Source organism: Ahaetulla prasina, chromosome 1, assembly GCF_028640845.1.
Source record: "Ahaetulla prasina isolate Xishuangbanna chromosome 1, ASM2864084v1, whole genome shotgun sequence".
NCBI classification, from domain to species: domain Eukaryota; kingdom Metazoa; phylum Chordata; class Lepidosauria; order Squamata; family Colubridae; genus Ahaetulla; species Ahaetulla prasina.
In genome coordinates, this window is record NC_080539.1 from 361,895,582 (window position 1) to 361,914,069 (window position 18,488).

At 45.8% G+C, this 18,488-nt stretch overlaps 1 protein-coding gene across 1 annotated transcript in view; it reads right to left on the reverse strand.

Moving 5' to 3' along the window:
* UNC13A (unc-13 homolog A) overlaps positions 1-18,488 on the reverse strand; it is a 264,443-nt gene that overhangs the window by 78,961 nt on the left and 166,994 nt on the right. The window contains exons 15-20 of the mRNA XM_058163052.1: positions 15,088-15,315; positions 13,099-13,240; positions 11,030-11,199; positions 10,309-10,424; positions 3,938-4,101; positions 621-771 (exon numbers count right to left, since the gene is read on the reverse strand). Of these exons, the coding sequence (XP_058019035.1) occupies positions 621-771; positions 3,938-4,101; positions 10,309-10,424; positions 11,030-11,199; positions 13,099-13,240; positions 15,088-15,315 (971 nt within the window). The remainder of the gene's footprint in view (positions 1-620; positions 772-3,937; positions 4,102-10,308; positions 10,425-11,029; positions 11,200-13,098; positions 13,241-15,087; positions 15,316-18,488) is intronic.

Here is an 18,488-nt window from a genome sequence, read left to right on the forward strand (position 1 = left end):
AAGGAAGGGAGGGAGGGAGGGAGGGAGGGAGGAAGGAAGGAAGGAAGGAAGGAAGGAAGGAAGGAAGGAAGGAAGGAAGGAAGGAAGGAAGGAAGGAAGGAAGGAAGGAAGGTTGCCCTAATTATTTGGAAGTCTAGAACCATTAAACCAGGGAGCTTTGACCTGGTTTCAGGTTATGACTACTGCTATGGGAGGGCTCTAGGAAAAAGGCACCACAGGATTGGCTATATTTTTCCAGTAATCCCTCCCCTGCCAATTGTTTTTACTATTAAACCCAGCCCTGTGAGTTTGTTCTTGCTCATATTAAACCATAGTTTACCAACCTCTGTGTTGACTTATATAGGTTGAGCAAACGTGTTCTCTCTTTCTATTGGAGAGATATGTGCAGCGTAAATACCACCACCAACCCCTGGGACATCAAATGATTCCCTAGAAATCATTTGATAAGGCTGTGAGGGTTTTTTCCCCACAAAACTTCTTCTGGGGTTGAGTGAGTGGCTGCACACAAAGAATCAGGTGTCCTTTTTCACCAGGCCGCTCCCTCTGTCATCATGCACCCCCCAGGAAAAAAGCAAAGAGTAAAAGTAAGAAATGAGTGTTCTACGCACCATCGGACTTACCCCGAAATTGGAAGCGGCAAAACGGTCAGAGGCAGAGACATTGGTGGAGGCAGTGGTATGAGCATAATAAGCATTAATGTTGGCCAATAAAGTACTCATTACAGCAGGCACCCCTGGGCACATGTATTTTGAGGAAAGGCAGGCAAAGTGCCTGCAGCATGGAAACACAGAGAAAAAGGAAACTTCAGGTAGTTTCTAAGCCAGAGGTAGGAACAGTCTGGGGTTGGTAAATACATATGGCATTTTAAGGAAATTTTGAATTCACGTTTACAGAATTTTGGGTTCACGGTCACAAAATAATTATCACTGTGCATTTAGCTCTTTGAGGTAAGCCAGGTCAGGAAACAGATATCGCAAAGACTGCTGGAAGTATATTTTTATTGTTTTAAAGTATAAAAGCAGAATGTTGGAAGCTGACCACGTTTTCCCTTTCCTCCCCATTGTACCAAAGAGAATCAAGATGCAGTCACGTTTCTTTCTAACATGCTTTTCCAATCCTGGGCTTAATTTATATTTCACTAACTGCCACATTCTTTCTCCAAAATCACCTTTGTAGTTCTCTGCACTGGACTTACAACCATTGTTGGTGTTGCTTTCTTTACATCTTTGTATTGTCTCTCCACTCACAATTTTTGATCCACAAGATTCCTGTAGAACAGGGATGGGCAACTATGACACCTTTACAACCTGCGGACTTCAACTCCCAGAATTCCTGAGCCAGCATGGCTCAAGAATTCTGGGAATTGAAGTCCACAGGTCATAAAGATGCCATAGATGCTCACCCCTGCTGTAGAAGGACATCCAGCTAAACAGCAGCCTGAAATTATTTAATGAATAACTCTACATACGTTTGGTCACCATGCCCAAGTAATAATTCTCTGTATGTAAGAATTTTATCAAGTTGGGTTTGATGTCACGACAAGATCAGACGTGAGGAGCGGGGCTTCACAAACTCACGCAGAATCTTCTTCGTTGGAGGGCCCCCTAAGGGGCTAAAGTCACCCTGTAGGGATGATGAAGAAAGGAGGGGCACCCTGCAGGTTGTGGAGAGTGGTGGCTCTCTAGCTGGATCCAGGGATTACCTCCCATCCAACAACAAAGAGGAGAGGCAGCCATTATGGCTGCCATGAAGCTGGGGCAGCTGAAGAAACAAAGAATATACTGGAGCAATGTACATGAACTGGGTGAGGTGATTCTTTTTTTACGTAGAACCTAACCCTAAAGAAAATAAACCTTGGAAAAGAGACTCTTTAAAATGCTTGTCAAAGTGGCAAATATTACAGAGAGAAAAATTATAGACCTGAAAGGAAAGGAACTAAAGGGAGAGCACAAAATCTTTAAAATATAGAAAGATTGGATTTTTAAACTTTATTGGCAATATTTTGATAAGACATTTTAAAATGCTTGAATTATTTGTCTGAATATTGACTATTTGCAAAAAACCTGAAATAAATCTTTGTCAGATTTTGTGCAACCTTAAAATTTAAGCTGAAGGTGCCATCTACTGGTGAATGGAATATATAGTAAACTTCTACAACCTTGGGAATTATTGATAAGACAAAGGAGGGAAAAAGTGGAAATAAATAACACCTGGAGGACTACTGTGCTATCTACTGTTCTATATCTATCTACTTCATGGTTATTGGAGGTTTAACTGTGAGTTTATGGAAGACATCTAAAGAAAGTATCTTTTAAATGCCAAGATCTAGGACTGAATTTACAGAGTGGATTTAAGGAGACATTTGGAAATCTTCCTGGATTACCTAAATGGATCTAATTCACTAACTGTGGGACAAAAAAAACAAAAAACCTATAACTATTGCATTCCCCTGAGGAGCAATGCTAGGATTGAGCAAACAGTTTCTAAACTGGCTTTCTGAGTTCGTAGACAATTGAGACTTTGGGGTGGTGAAAGACTACTGACAGGCTATTGAGCAATATTTGGACCTATCAAAATAAGACAAGATGTTGCATCAGGGGGAGATGAGTGGATTTAAAAAGAAATGGTGTTGATGCTCCAAAGTATTTATGATATTTATTTATTTATTTATTTATTTTATCACAACAATATATATAAGTATCATATAAAAAGATTATATAGTATATAAACATATATATGAGTAAATATTGGGAGGTATAAGCATATATATATATATATATATATATATATAGGAAGAAGAAAAAGAAAAACAATAGGACAGGAACGGTAGGCACGTTTGTGCATTATGGTCCTCTTAGGAATGGGGTGAGGTCAATATTAGAAAGTTTTTGGTTAAAGCTTTTGGGTTTATGGGAAGAGACCACAGAGTCAGGTAAAGTGTTCCAAGCACTGATGATTCTGTTACAGAAGTCATATTTTCTGCAATCTAGTTTAAAGCGGTTAACATTTAATATGTTGATAAAGAACCACAGGGAGATAAAAGACTTAATGTATGACATTGTGGGGAAATCAGAAAATGTTCAACAAAGGACAATGAATGAAGATCATAAAACACAGGAAATAGAGGAGATAATAGAAAGACTAGAGGAAAAGACAGAACAGATAAATCAACAAATAAAACAAGAAAAGAAGAAAAGAAGAAGGAGAAGACAAGAAAAACTTATGAATCAAATAAGGGACAATATATATGAAGAGATCAAAAATGGGCTTGGATAAAAAGAAAGATATTTTTGAAGAGAAGAAAGGGACTTGGGCAGATTTTCTGGTGGTACAGCAGCAAAATAATAGAGATGGAAGAAACCCAAGGGAGGAGTTTGGGAGGCAAGTCAAAAAACGAATAAGAATTAAAATACTAAAGCAGGCAAGAGATGATGATTAGAAAGGGAATGCTGTTTAATATAAGATTGGCTTTATTGAGAGGTAGAATAGAGATAGAAACAAGATCAAGGGGGAATATATTATATATTTTTATATAATATGCTAAAAGTAATAGCTAGATGTGAAGATTAGATGTTGAAAGATGCTATCACTATGTACATTTAAATAATATTGTAATTGTTATTAGAATGGCACACAAAAGCACTGAACTAAACAATGAAGGAACATACTCTAATATAAATATGTATAATAACACCACAATTACATAAGTATGATTAATGTAACAAATATTATTAATATTACTATTATTATTTGTATTTAAATGAATGATACGCAGATGCCTCATGTTCATATAATGATATTGATGTATATCCCCCCCAAAAAATCAACATTTTTTTAAGCAGGAAGGATGCAGAAGCCGTGCCTTCAAATCTCTGGAATTCTAATGTTCTGAGATCCAAGATAAATATACAGTCTGTCCTGAATTACAGATACTCACGTCATAGCCTGATAGATGGACTCCACTCCATATCTCATAGCAAACTCATCCACAATCTCCTGGGCAGTTTCATCAAAATATACTTTCCAAGCATCGTCTCCTTTTGCATCTGGGATTTTGACGACACCGTTGTTTTGAATGTCCGTCACAAAATGGAATAGGTTCTAAAAGCCATTTAGAGAAGGAATAAAATTAAATCAGAAGACTCCCATGACTGAGGAGGTCAAGAAAGGAGAGTGGTTTGTATCGAGGTCAACAGAACATTGCTATTTTTTTTTGTTCAAATTTTTTTTATTAGTTTATCAAAGCATTAAATACAAAGAAAAATGAAAATAAAGGGAAAATAGGGAAAGAAAAAGAGAAGAGGAATAAGTGTAGGATAAAAGAAAATGAAAGAAAATCATTGACTTCTGACTCGTTTTAGCACAGTAGAATAAGAATAACATATAGCCTCATTTTTTTAACTTTTGTGTAATACTGTAATACATAGTAGCCACTTTTATAACAACTAACCTATCTAACCAGCAAAACCCAAAGTCAAAGTTTCATTTTTTCCCCATCTCAAGCACAAAGTCCAGAAGTGGTTTCCAGGTGGAAACAAAGTTAGCTGTATTCTTTTATTTGATTAGGGCAGTCAATTTAGCCATCTCTGCTAATTCCATCAGTTTTTCCAGCCAGTCGTCCATTGTGGGAATTAAAGTATTAACTTTAACTAATGTTGATATTATCTTGAGAAGAACTCACCAAAACCATTACGCTTTCCTGCAAAGCAGTTTAGCAAAGCTAAACTGCGCTGCACAGCTGATCCTCCCCTTGCTTCTACTTACCTTCCCAAGCCTCTTTTAGTGCGTACTGTACACATGCGCATGTGCAGTATGTGCCAAAAGGAGGCTTCGGAAAAGTGAGTAGAACAGCAAGGGGGGGATCAGCTGTGACGCGCGAGTTAGCTTTGCTAGAAAATAGGATTTCTTGCTTTCTAGCAAAGCTAAACCCCGCTGCACAGCTGATCATTGGAAATACCGGTTTGGAGGAACCAGTAGCTTTTTTTAACTACCGATTTGCCTGAACCGGTAGCTTTTTTTACTATTGTTTCGCACAAGTTGGTAGTTTTTATCACTATTGGTTCGCCCGAACGGGAGTGAACTGGTAGCATTTCACCCCTGACTGTGCCCTGTTTGGAACCTGTCTGCGCAAGTGGCAGATGAGTGTGTATACACATACAGCTCCACTTGTGTGAGCAGTGGACACTCACGCTGGCAATCTCACTTGTGTGAGTGGTAGGCACTCTCACAAATGGAGCTGGTGCACTCACATGTGCCCACCTACCCCTCACACAGAACCATCCCCTCTCCCCATCCCACCCCTCTGCTAGGCAGCCAAGCCGGAAAGGTTGAGGACTACTGGACTATATGACCTCCAAGACTCTTTCCTAACAGCCTTCCTGCAATCCTCTGAGGAGGCAGGTCATTTGACTGTCAGTGGGGAGTCTGCAGCTTGCTTGCTTGCTTATTTATTTATTTAAATAAATAAATAAGGCACCGTAATAGCTCAGGCTGTTAGAAGCCTGTTATTAGAACACAGCAGCCTGCAATTACTGCAGGTTCAAGCCCGGCCCAAGGTTGACTCAGCCTTCCATCCTTTATAAGGTAGGTAAAATGAGGACCCAGATTGTTGGGGGGGCAATAAGTTGACTTTGTAAAAATATACAAATAGAATGAGACTATTGCCTTATACACTGTAAGCCGCCCTGAGTCTTCGGAGAAGGGCGGGATATAAATGTAAAACAAAAACAAAAAAAAATTTAATTTCTATAGCTGCCCATTTCAATCCAGATGACTCTTAAATTATAGTCTCATGAACTTTTGTCACTCTGGGAACCAACCATTAATAATAATAATAATAATAATAATAATAATAATAATAATAATAATAATAATAATAATAATAATAATAATAATAATAATAATAATAATAATAATAATAATAATAATAATTTAATTTGTATACCGCCCTTCTCCCGAAGGACTCAGGGCGGTGAACAGGCAGATAAAATATAAATACACACAATAATTAAAAACATCCCTTAAAAAACTAATTTAAATGCCCAAAATGTTAAAAAACGTACTCCCCCGTAAAATCACAAAATTTTAAAAACCCATCCAATAAAAATAAAAATCAGGCTAGTCCAGCCATATGAAATAAATAAGTTTTAAGTTCGCGGCGAAAGGTCCTAAGGTCAGGTAATTGTCGAAGTCCGAGGGGAAGTTCGTTCCACAGGGTCGGAGCTCCCACAGAGAAGGCTCTCCCCCTGGGGGCCGCCAGTCGACACTGTTTGGCTGACGGCACCCTGAGGAGTCCCTCTCTGTGGGAGCGTGCGGACGATGGGAGATAGAAGCCGGCAGTAGGCGGTCCCGTAGATAGCCCGGTCCTAAGCCATGGGCGCTTTAAAGGTGGTAACCAATACCTTGAAGCGCACCGGAAAACAACAGGTAGCCAGTGCAGTCTGCGCAGGATAGGTGTTATGTGGGAGCCCGAGACGCTCCTCAATAACCCGCAGAGCCGCTTCTGAACTAGCTGAAGTCTCCGGGTGCTCTTCAAGGGAGCCCCATGTAGAGAGCATTGCAGTAGTCCAGGCGAGAGGTAACGAGAGCATGAGTGACTGTGCATAAGGCATCCCGGTCCAGGAAGGGACGCAACTGGCGGATCAGGCGAACCTGATAAAATGCTCTCCTGGAGACGGTCGCCAAATGGTCTTCAAAGGACAACCGACCATCCAGGAGCACGCCCAAGTTGCGTACCTTCTCCATCGGGGCCAATGATTCACCCCCGACAGACAGCCGCATCTGCAGCTGACTGTACAGAGGTGCCGGCATCCACAGCCACTCCGTCTTGGAGCGATTAAGTTTGAGCCTGTTCCTCCCCATCCAGACCCGTACGGCTTCCAGACACCGGGACAGCACTTTGACAGCTTCACTGGGGTGGCCCGGGGTGGAAAAGTACAGCTGGGTGTCATCAGCGTACAGTTGGTATCTCACCCCAAAGCCACTGATGATCTCACCCAGCGGCTTCATATAGATGTTGAACAGGAGGGGTGAGAGAATCGACCCCTGCGGCACCCCACACATGAGGCACCTTGGAGTCGATCTCTGCCTGTCAACACCGTCTGCGTCCGATCAGAGAGGTAGGAGGAGAACCACCGATAAACGGTGCCTCCACTCCCAACCCTCCAACCGGCGCAGCAGGATACCATGGTCGATGGTATCAAAAGCCGCTGAGAGGTCTAATAGGACCAGGGCAGAGGAGTAACCCTATCCCTGGCCCTCCAGAGATCATCCACCAGTGCGACCAAAGCTGTCTCCGTACTGTATCCGGGCCGGAAGCCGGACTGGAGCAGGTCTAGATAGACAGCTTCATCCAGGTACTGGGGTAGCTGACATGCCACCACACTCTCTACAACCTTCGCCGTGGCGAAGATTGGAGACTGGCCGGTAGTTCCTAAAACAGCTGGGTCCAGGAAGGCTTCTTGAGGAGGGTCTCACCACCGCCTCTTTCAAGGCCGCGGAAAGACCCCTCCCACAAAGAAGCATTTGTAATCCCTGGAGCCAGCCTCGTGTCACCTCCTGAGTAGCCAGTACTAACCAGGAGGCACGGATCCAGTAAACATGTGGTGGCGTTCAGCCTACCCAGCAACCTGTCCATGTCCTCGGAGTCACAGGATCAAAGTCATCCCAAACCACCTCAACAAGGCGGGCCTCAGAACCCTCGCCTGGATCTACCCAATTTTGATCCAATCTATCCCGGCTGAACGATTTTGTCGTATAGATAACCGTTAAACTCCTCGGCACGCCTTGTAGGGGTCCTCCGCCCCTCCTGTTGAAGGAGCGAGCGGGTCACCCAAACAGGGCGGCCGGGCGGTTATCTGCCGGCGCAATGAGGAGGAAATGTAGGAACGTCAGCCCTCATTGCCACTAGGTAGGTCCTACTATAGGACCTAACTAGTGTCCGTCAGCCCCAGAGCGGCTGGATCTCCAGGCACTCTCTAGGCGTCTTCTCCGGCGCTTCATCTCCCTCAGCTCCTCGGAGAACCAAGGAGCTGGTTGAGACCGACGCCGGGTCAGAGGCCGCAAAGGCACGACACGGTCCAAAGCTCCAGCCGCGGCCCGTTCCCAGGCCGCAACTAGCTCTTCAGTCGAGTCGTGGGCCAGGTGCTCGGAAACGCCCCAAGCTCCGTCAGAAACCTCTCCGGGTCCATCAGGCGCCTGGGACGGAACCAGCGCATTGGTTCCGTCTCCCTGCGGTGGTGGGTAGCGGTCAGAAAGTCTAGACGAAGGAGAAAATGATCTGACCATGACAAAGGTTCAACAACTAAATCATTTAAAACCAGATCATTAGACCACTGGCCAGAGATAAAAATCAGGTCTAGGGTACCTCCCCCGACGTGGGTAGGGCCGTCAATAAACTGAATCAGGTCCATGGCCGTCATGGAAGCCATGAACTCCTGAGCTGCCGAGGATGCTACGCCGGCTGATGGCAAATTGAAATCCCCCATGACCAACAGTCTGGGGGTTTCAACTGCCAACCCGGCCAGCAACTCCAACAGCTCAGGCAGGGCTGTAGTCACGCAGCAAGGAGCCAGGTACGTGATCAACAAGCCCACCTGAGTTCTACGACCCCACTTCACAAAGAGGGATTCACACCCAGCTATCTGAGGCACAGTGGTTTCCCTCGGCTCAAGACTCTCCTTAATGATAACCGCCACCCCTCCACCCCTACTCTGGGCCCTCGGCTGATGGAATGCTCGGAAGCCTGGTGGGCACATCTCCACTAGGGGGACCCCCCCTTCGGTGCCCAGCCAGGTTTCCGTAATGCCCATAACGTCCGCGGTCCCTTCCTGAATAAGATCTGAAATCAGGGGGGCTTTATTAACTGCGGACCTGGCATTACATAACATCAGCCGGAGGCCCAGGTCCCGATTACCCTGGCCACTCGGGTCACGGGAAATTTCTGGGGGTCCGGAGCACGCAATCGCTCGTAAACAGCGAGGGCGAGCCCCCGAGACCTGATGTGGCCCCCCCCTTCCGTCATATCTGCCTCTCCCACTTACCGTAGTAATAGCTCGACCCTGACAAACTGGAACGACACCCCTCGCCATAACCCCAGGACCTATTAAGTTACACAACACATGGTGGACCTAGCCCCTCCTGACGGGTTTCCCCACCCATCCACCCCCACCCTCCCAACCCTACCCCGTCAGTTCCCACCCTCCCCTTAAAATTCCCATTAAAACTCCCCTTAAAAAACCGATTAAAACAGTTAATTAAAAATCCCCTGAGTCTCCTATTTTTGGCATGCCACCTCTCGGGTTCCAAAACCCGTCCTCAAGATGGGCCCTCGATAATGTGGAGGGCCAAACCCGCGAGAGAGGGGAATCTCGCAGGGCAAGAAGGTCGGCCGCTGTAAATGTTCGCATAACAATAATCTGGTAAACCAAAGGGTTGCGTCCACAAACTTCGGCCCAGTTCTATAGCAGGATGAGATGGCTCCCTGCACTTCCCAGTATACTTGTATATAGGGCTGGGATCTGTGCACCATATCACAAAAAGCAACCTCTGAATTGCTATGTGCCTTTTCACTCACTTCATGAAGGCAGGTGTACTGCACGTGGTAAGGTGCCACTTTCTCCTCTCCTTTGATCTCCACACTAATGTGCAAACGGATAGCTCCGGATACAGCTGACTTATCTGTTCGCTTGTCTGAAACAAGTCAGGAATGGGGAGAGGAGATTGGTACAGTTATTTGAAGGATTCATGAGAAAAGGGATTTTTCTTTTTAATGAACTCTGCACAAATATCCCAGAATAAGGAAGAATATAAGTGAATCCAGCTAGCTGAGACGATACAGTTTGATATCTCTAAAAGGCCTATAAAGGTAGAAATACTAGCAATAGCCCCCGCCCCACCCCCACCCTCCCAACCCAAACCCGTCAGTTCCCACCCTCCCCTTAAAATTCCCATTAAAACTCCCCTTAAAAAACCGATTAAAACAGTTAATTAAAAATCCCCTGAGTCTCCTATTTTTGGCATGCCACCTCTCGGGGTTCCAAAACCCGTCCTCAAGATGGGCCCTCGATAATGTGGAGGGCCAAACCCGCGAGAGAGGGGAATCTCGCAGGGCAAGAAGGTCGGCCGCTGTAAATGTTCGCATAACAATAATCTGGTAAACCAAAGGGTTGCGTCCACAAACTTCGGCCCAGTTCTATAGCAGGATGAGATGGCTCCCTGCACTTCCCAGTATACTTGTATATAGGGCTGGGATCTGTGCACCATATCACAAAAAGCAACCTCTGAATTGCTATGTGCCTTTTCACTCACTTCATGAAGGCAGGTGTACTGCACGTGGTAAGGTGCCACTTTCTCCTCTCCTTTGATCTCCACACTAATGTGCAAACGGATAGCTCCGGATACAGCTGACTTATCTGTTCGCTTGTCTGAAACAAGTCAGGAATGGGGAGAGGAGATTGGTACAGTTATTTGAAGGATTCATGAGAGAAAAGGGATTTTTCTTTTTAATGAAGTCTGCACAAATATCCCAGAATAAGGAAGAATATAAGTGAATCCAGCTAGCTGAGACGATACAGTTTGATATCTCTAAAAGGCCTATAAAGGTAGAAATACTAGCAATAGCCCCCGCCCCACCCCCACCTCCACCCTTGTAGGATTTATCCGGAGTTACTTTAGTTCCATCTTTTGTTAAAACAAATGATTCACTCCAATATTCTTCAGACTAAATTGTCAATTTTCTTACTGATCTGCTGAAGTTGACAAGTCGTGTGTGTGTGTGTGTGTGTGTGTGTATTTCACTGCAAAACTGGCCTCCTTGAGCTTTTTATCTGGGAAGTCAATTGCCAACTACCAGATCTAGTTTTTGTATGTCAGACTGAACATATTGCTAGTATAGAGACAGTGAATAAATCCAGGTCTCTTTTCTGAGGAAATGGTTGGCCCTCTTAGGACTTAATGGATGCTTATGACTCATTGAGATGGAAAGCTGCCCATAAATATGTGTCCCTGCTGAGGCTGGATGACTGCTTACCCAGATTGTACCAGACATCCATTTCTCCACTCAGTGTCCGCACTTCAATGATTGTCTGACCCAGGAAGTCATCAGATTCTCTCTTGAAGCGCTGTTTTACCCTAGACTTGATGTCATCGTCTTCATCCCATACCCGAACCTTAATTCGATCGGAGGAGTTATGACACTCACTGGTCGTGGAAGAAATTGGGAAAAGAGGTGAAGTAATAAATAAAAGCTGTCACTATGAGAGGAGACATAGTTACTAAGGGAAGGGGAAGTGATTCAGTGACTCCTAGAACCTACAGGAGACTTTGTAATTAGTAAGCCCATTACACATTTCCTTGCAAGATCTCTCTATCCTCAACATGAATTATATTGCCCCCCTCCCTCCCTCCATTTATCTTCATTTCTAACGCTACATATTTTAGTATTTTAATCAATGTTTCCTTTAATTAAAAGTCCACTTACATTATGGAATTATGTACATTATGAACTTACATTATTCATTAATTTGCCAGGAAAATTATTAATTTCTAACTGTAAGTAGAATTTTAATTAATCTTTAATTTTTGGGAAAACAGGCAGTAACTGAGGGGATACTTTGGAGATCTACCAGAGTCTTCGGAGAAGGGCGGGATATAAATGTAAATAAATAAATAAAAACTCTCTCCTACAGCTGTTATTGCTAACTAAACATATTTCAGTTCCAGAAATAAGGCTGCAATCCCACATTCTTGAAAAAGCAGCTTTTTGATTTCTACGAGCCAAAAGAGTCCTGACCCTACCTACTTCTAAGATAATCTGAATTCTGGTGCCTGCAGGCTACAAAAAATATATTTGAGGTGTGGAAGAATAAAGTCTGATTAGCTTGTAATTTCTGTTTCCTGCTTCAAAATCATGGGACATGTTTTGTGGTTAAGAAGGGGACAAGAAAGATTTGGGTATTGAAATTTATCCTCTAGCTCCGAGAATATAGTCCACTGGGATCAAGTAAAAGATTTAGCTTGGAAGTGTAGAAGTCAGAGCTAAGCAATTCTCAGGTATCCACCTTGTGGGGTAAATCAGGTAGGAATCATAACCAGATAAGCTAACTCTTCTTTATTCTGTCTATGGAGAGTCTCAATCGTTCAGATCATGTTTGTCCCAAAGGTGTTTTTTTCCAAAAGGCAACTGAGCTTTCTTGGTTTTTTTCCTTGAAAACATTTTGCTTCTCATCTAAGAAGCTTCTTCAGTTCTGACTGACTGCTAGGGAATGGACTTTATTGTAAAGCTACATTGACAGAATCTTACAAGCCTGAAAAAACAATCCTCCCTCCTGTCTTCTTTCATCCCAAGAAACTAGGGATGAGTCTCTTCTTAGCTTCTTCCTCCACCCACTATCCAGTTGTGGGCTATGCTCTGTCTTATCTGACCATTCCCTTGGCAGCATCTCTTCCCAGTCTCTCAACGTCTTTCCAAACTACCATTACATCAGAACAATGTTTGGAATGGAAAGTAGAACATTGCCGAACATCTTGTACCTCTTTAGTCACATTCTGCTGCCGCCAAAGGATATAAGATCCAACCAATGCAGGCTCTTAGCCTGCTGGTGTGAATTTGTGTGTCAGTTAAGGAATTACTGTAGCATTTCCATCCAAATGCCTTAGAGCAGTGTTCTCAACCTTTATAGTGCTGCGACCCCTTTAATACAATTCCCCATGATGTGGCGACCCCAACTGTAAAATTAGCCTCAGCAGCCACAGAAGGGGGAAAAAAGCGGCGAACTGTTTTTTTGAATTTATCGTGCCTGAAGCCGTATTGGCTAGCGATCTGAACTGTTTGCGATTGCCTTGAGGACGGAGGCATTAAAGCGGAGACTCCTCCCCTATTAAGTTTATCGTGCCTGAAGCCAGATTAGACTAGCGATTGGGAATGATTGCTTGTGGAGTCAACCATTGGAGCGCGATTCTTCGACTCGCAAGTATACTTCCCATATTTCCGATGGTCTTAGGTGATCCCTGGCAAATCGTCATTCGACCCCCAATGGGGTCGCGACCCACAGGTTGAGAACCACTGCCTCAGAGAAAGATGCTTTATAATTCACTTACAAGTGGAAGTTTTCCTCCCAGACAGGGTTCAAATTTCCATAAATGGTTTTTGTTCTCTTTTTGGTCTTTCCAACCTGGACGGTTACATAGGGGTCACTGGAGCCCGTTTTATCCTTCGCCTGCAGGCCTTGGGCACAAACAACTACAAATACATAAGCCACACACAAGTACCATGTTGATTAGGTAGAAGGATAGACATATATCAGAACACACACACACAAACCCAAAAACAACAACAACAACAAAAGCAACACACGAACAAAGAAAACAAATAAAAAAAGTTAAGGTTAGATAATAGGCATAAAAAGAGTTTAACATTTATTTTTCTTTTCTAGGTTGATTAGAATAAAAACAATGCATTTGCCGATTTGTGTGTGAATTTTTTTTAAAAAAATGTATGCCTTCAGTTCCAGCTAATTGCTTAAACTAGTCCCTGCAGTATTCTTGGCAAGATTTCAAAAGTGATTTCCCATTGCTTGCCTCACAGGACTGAATGTCTATCCTAAAGTAATTTAGCTGGTGTTGTGCCTTGCTCGCCCCCCTCGCTGCAGCCGGGCCCTTCTCATCTCCTGCCAGACACTGATAGTACAGGAGAATGTCCTGGCATGCCTCCAGCCCCCAGTCCTGGCACCATGCCCGGAGAAACTGAGCAAACAAACCTCCCTCTGATAGCATGTGTGCCTGAAGCCAGCCACGAGCTGGGATTACCGGCAGCTGGGGACGAAATGATGCAGTGGACAGATCCTCGCTTCTGGAGAATGGAGAGGCGACGTCAGCAAAAGGAAGGGAGGGGCAGGCCTGGATAAGTGCTGAGTCATGGAGCCACACCCCATGGCCTATATAAAGGATCTGCTTTCTGGCATTCTCTGAGTCAGGCAAAGTCTAATCTGGATTGCTGAAGTCACACCTTGGATTCCTGCCTGCCCTGAGGGCTCTGATAGGACTTTGGCAGAGCTGCAGAGGCACGCTTGATACGGACTTCCCCGACCCAGCCGTCAGAGGAGGAGTGGGACACGACAGCTGGCTTCATGCAAAAGGTGTAACTAGAACTCACAGTCTCCTGTTTTCTAGCTTTCTGCCTTAACCACACTGGCTCTTGTATGAAAGATGGCTAGCCCTAATTTATTGGCTTGATTCATGCACTACCTTTCAGTTTAAACTGAGTACCAAGCACTTCAGGCAGCTGAAGCATTATTGAGTACTCATCTAAAATCACAGATTCCTTCCATCCCAAAAAGTGAACAGGGAAAAACAGCTTTATATGCTTTTATGCCTTGACCCCCCTCAAGCTAAATTAAACATGGATGGAGACATCCATCCACAGTCTCCACAGTCCGTAATTGTCTCCAGAGATGGGGAGACACTTGCTCAAATTGATCTTAAACCTACAAATTAATTCAAGGACAATTGTCCTTTAGTATTCTCCTTTTTTTTTATTGTCTCCTTTTTTTTGGCATTTGTAATACACTTTTATGAATACCCAACAAAAAGCATACAAAAAAAGTCCATGGGGAAGAAAGAAAGTGTCCACCTAAATTTAAATACTGGTGGGGAAAAAATCTACACAGGGTAGTATAAAAGAGAAAAACACTTGTATAGATGAATACATTAAAAGTGCATCAAATAATGTTTCGAAAATAACACATTAAAAGGCATGCACTTCAAAAACTGAAGAAAATAAAGAGAACATCACTGGATGTGGAAATGGGGGCAAAAAAAAAAAAAGGTTGGAAGAATGAGAATCGGAGCAAAACAAAACTTAATAGACTGGTCTGCTCTTACATATACCTCTGCATAGAAGAAATCCAGGATACTTGTGGGTATGGGGTTATATGCATATTTTTTGGTCATGTTTATGTAGTGTATATTAGAGGTGGTGACCCTTTGAGAGCGATATGCAACGAAATATCATTTTAATGTATTCCAACAAGTGTACATTTAAAGTGACAATAAAGTTATTCGAAGTTCAGAAAGTTATCGGCATGGTACCTGTGATGCTGATCTTGGCCGACCATTTTGAAGTGCCATCCAGAACGCTCTGCTTGACTGCCTTCATCTGCTGGGTGTGGGTGGTCTTGGAGACCGCAAAGATCTCCTGGATCAACTCGAAGATTTCTGGTTTATTCCGCTCCCGGATCTTCATACGGTCTTTCAGCACCATAATAATATTCTGCGTGCGATCTTCTGCCCCATGTTTAGAACTTTTCTCTGCTGCCCCTGTGCACCAGAAGAAATATAGCATGCAACAATCATGGTTACTATCATTATTGTTTGTTATTACTGTTGATAATAGCACAGATAGGCAAACTGTGACCAGGGGTGTCAAACTCAATTTCACTGAGGGCTACATTTATTTATTTATTTATTTATTTATTATTTAAATTTGTATACCGCCCTTCTCCCGAAGGACTCAGGGCGGTTCACAGCCAGGTAAAAATACAATACAATAAATACAAATTAAAATACAATTAAAAAACTTATTAAAATTGGCCAGGATTAAAATTTGGAGCTAAAAACCCATTAAAACCCATTAAAACACTAACCCAGTCCAGCGCAGATGAATAAGTAGGTTTTAAGCTCATGCGAAAGGTTGGAGGTCCGGAAGTTGACGAAGTCCAGGGGAGTTCGTTCCAGAGGCGGAGCCCCACAGAGAAGGCCCTTCCTGGGCGTCGCCAGGCGACACTGTCGCGCCGACGGCACCCTGAGGAGCCCCTCTGTGAGAGCGCACGGGTCGGTGAGAGGTATTCGGTAGCAGCAGGCGGTCCCGTAAATATCCCGGCCCTATGCCATGGGCGCTTTAAAGACATTCACCAACACCTTGAAGCGCACCGGAAGGCCACAGGTAGCCAGTGCAGCCGGCGCAGGATAGGTGTCACTCGGGAGCCACGAGGGCTCCCTCAATCACCAGCGCAGCTGCATTCTGGACTAACTGTAGCCTCCGGATGCCCCTCAAGGGAGCCCCATGTAGAGAGCATTGCAGTAGTCCAGGCGAGGCGTCACAAGGCGTGAGTGACTGTGCACAAGGCATCCCGGTCTAGAAAGGCGCAATTGGCGCGCAAGCGAACCTGGTGGAAAGCTCTCCTGGAGCGGCCGTCAAATGGTCTTCAAAGACAGCCGTTCATCCAGGAGAACGCCCAAATTGCGCACCCTCTCCGCCGGGGCCAATGACTCGCTCCCGACAGTCAGCCGCGGACTCAGCTGACTGTGCGGGATGCCGGCATCCACAGCCACTCCGTCTTGGAGGATTGAGCTTGAGCCTGTTCCTCCCCATCCAGACCCGTCGGCCTCCAGACACCGGGACAGCACTTCAATGGCTTCATTGGGGTGGCCGGTGTGGAAAAGTACAGCTGGGTGTCATCAGCGTACAGCTGGTACCTCACACGAAGCCACTGATGATCTCACCCAGCGGCTTCATATAGATGTTGAACAGAAGGCGAGAGAATCGGCCCTGCGGCACCCACAAGTGAGGCGCCGCGGGGTGACCTCTGCCCGTCAACACCGTCTGCGACGGTCGGAGAGATAGGAGGAGAACCACCGATAAGCGGTGCCTCCACTCCCAATCCCCCAACCGCGCAGCAGGATACCATGGTCGATGGTATCGAAAGCCGCTGAGAGGTCTAATAGGACCAGGGGAGAGGAATAACCCCTATCCCTGGCCCTCCAGAGATCATCCACCAACGCGACCAAAGCCGTCTCAGTGCTGTAACGGGCGGAAGCGGACTGGAGCAGGTCCAGATAGACAGTTTCCTCCAGGTGAAGGAAACTGATATGCCACCATACTCTCTACAACCTTAGCATGAGCGGGTTGGAGACTGGACGATAATTACCTAAAACAGCGGGTCAGGAAGGCTTCTTGAGGAGGGCCTCACCACCGCCTCTTTCAAGGCGGCCGGAAAGTCTCCCTCCAACAAAGAAGCACTCGTAATCCCCTGGAGCCAGCCTCGTGTCACCTCCTGAGTGGCCAGCACCAGCCAGGAGGGGCACGGGTCCAGTAAACATGTGGTGGCATTCAGTCTACCCAGCAACCTGTCCATGTCCTCGGGGGTCACCGGGTCAAACTCATCCCACAACATCACCAAGACCGCCTCAGGCGTCCCGTCCGAATCGCTGCAATCTTGGTCCAGACCGTCCTTCAGCTGAACGATTTTATCGTATAGATAACCGTTAAACTCCTCAGCACGTCCCTGCAACGGGTCATCCCGCTCCCCCTGGTGAAGGAGGGAGCGGGTCACCCGAAACAAGGCGGCTGGGCGGTTATCTGCCGACGCAATGAGGGAGGAGGCGTAGCAACGCCTCGCTTCCCTCAGTGCCACTAGGTAGGTCCTAGTATAGGATCTAACTAGTGTCCGATCAGCCTCTGAACGGCTGGACCTCCAGGAACTCTCTAGGCGTCTTCTCCGGCGTTTCATCCCCCTCAGCTCCTCGGAGAACCAAGGAGCCGGTTGGGATCTACGCCGGGTCAGAGGCCGCAAAGGCACGACACGGTCTAAGGCCCCGGCCGCAGCCCGTTCCCAGGCTGCAGCCAGTTCCTCTGCCGTGCCGTGAGCCAGACCCTCAGGAAATGGCCCAAGCTCCGTCCGGAACCTCTCTGGGTCCATCAGGCGCCTGGGACGGTACCAACGTAATGGTTCCGTCTCCCTGCGGTGTTGGGTAGCGGTCAGAAAGTCCAGGCGAAGGAGAGAGTGATCTGACCATGACAAAGGTTCAATGACTATTTCCTTTAAGTCCAGATCTCTCGACCATTGACCAGAGACAAAAATCAGGTCCAGTGTGCCACCCCCGATGTGAGTGGGGCCATCCACTACTTGAGTCAGGTCCAAGGCCGTCATGGAAGCCAAGAACTCCCGAGCTACCGTCGATGACGAGCCGGCAGATGGCAGGTTAAAGTCCCCCATGACTAAAAGTCTGGGGGTCTCCACCGCCACCCCGGCAAGCACCTCTAGGAGCTCGGGCAGGGCAGCTGTCACGCAGCAAGGAGCCAGGTGCGACCAGCAAGCCCATCTGACATCTATGACCCCACCTCACAAGAGGGATTCACACCCGGCTATCTGAGGTACAGTGGTCTCCCTCGGCTCTAGACTCTCTTTAATCACAACCGCCACCCCTCCACCCCTACCCTGGGCCCTCGGCTGATGGAATGCACGGAAACCCGGTGGGCACATCTCAACCAGGGGCACACCCCCTTCATTGCCCAACCAGGTCTCCGTAACGCCTATAATATCCGCGGCACCCCCCTGAATTAGATCATGTATTAGGGGGGCCTTATTGGCCACGGACCGTGCGTTGCATAACATCAGCCAAAGGCCCAGGCTCTGAGGGTCCTGACCATCCGGGGAACGGGTAAAGTTAGGGGGATCGGGGCACGCGATCGCCTGCATACATCGAGCGCG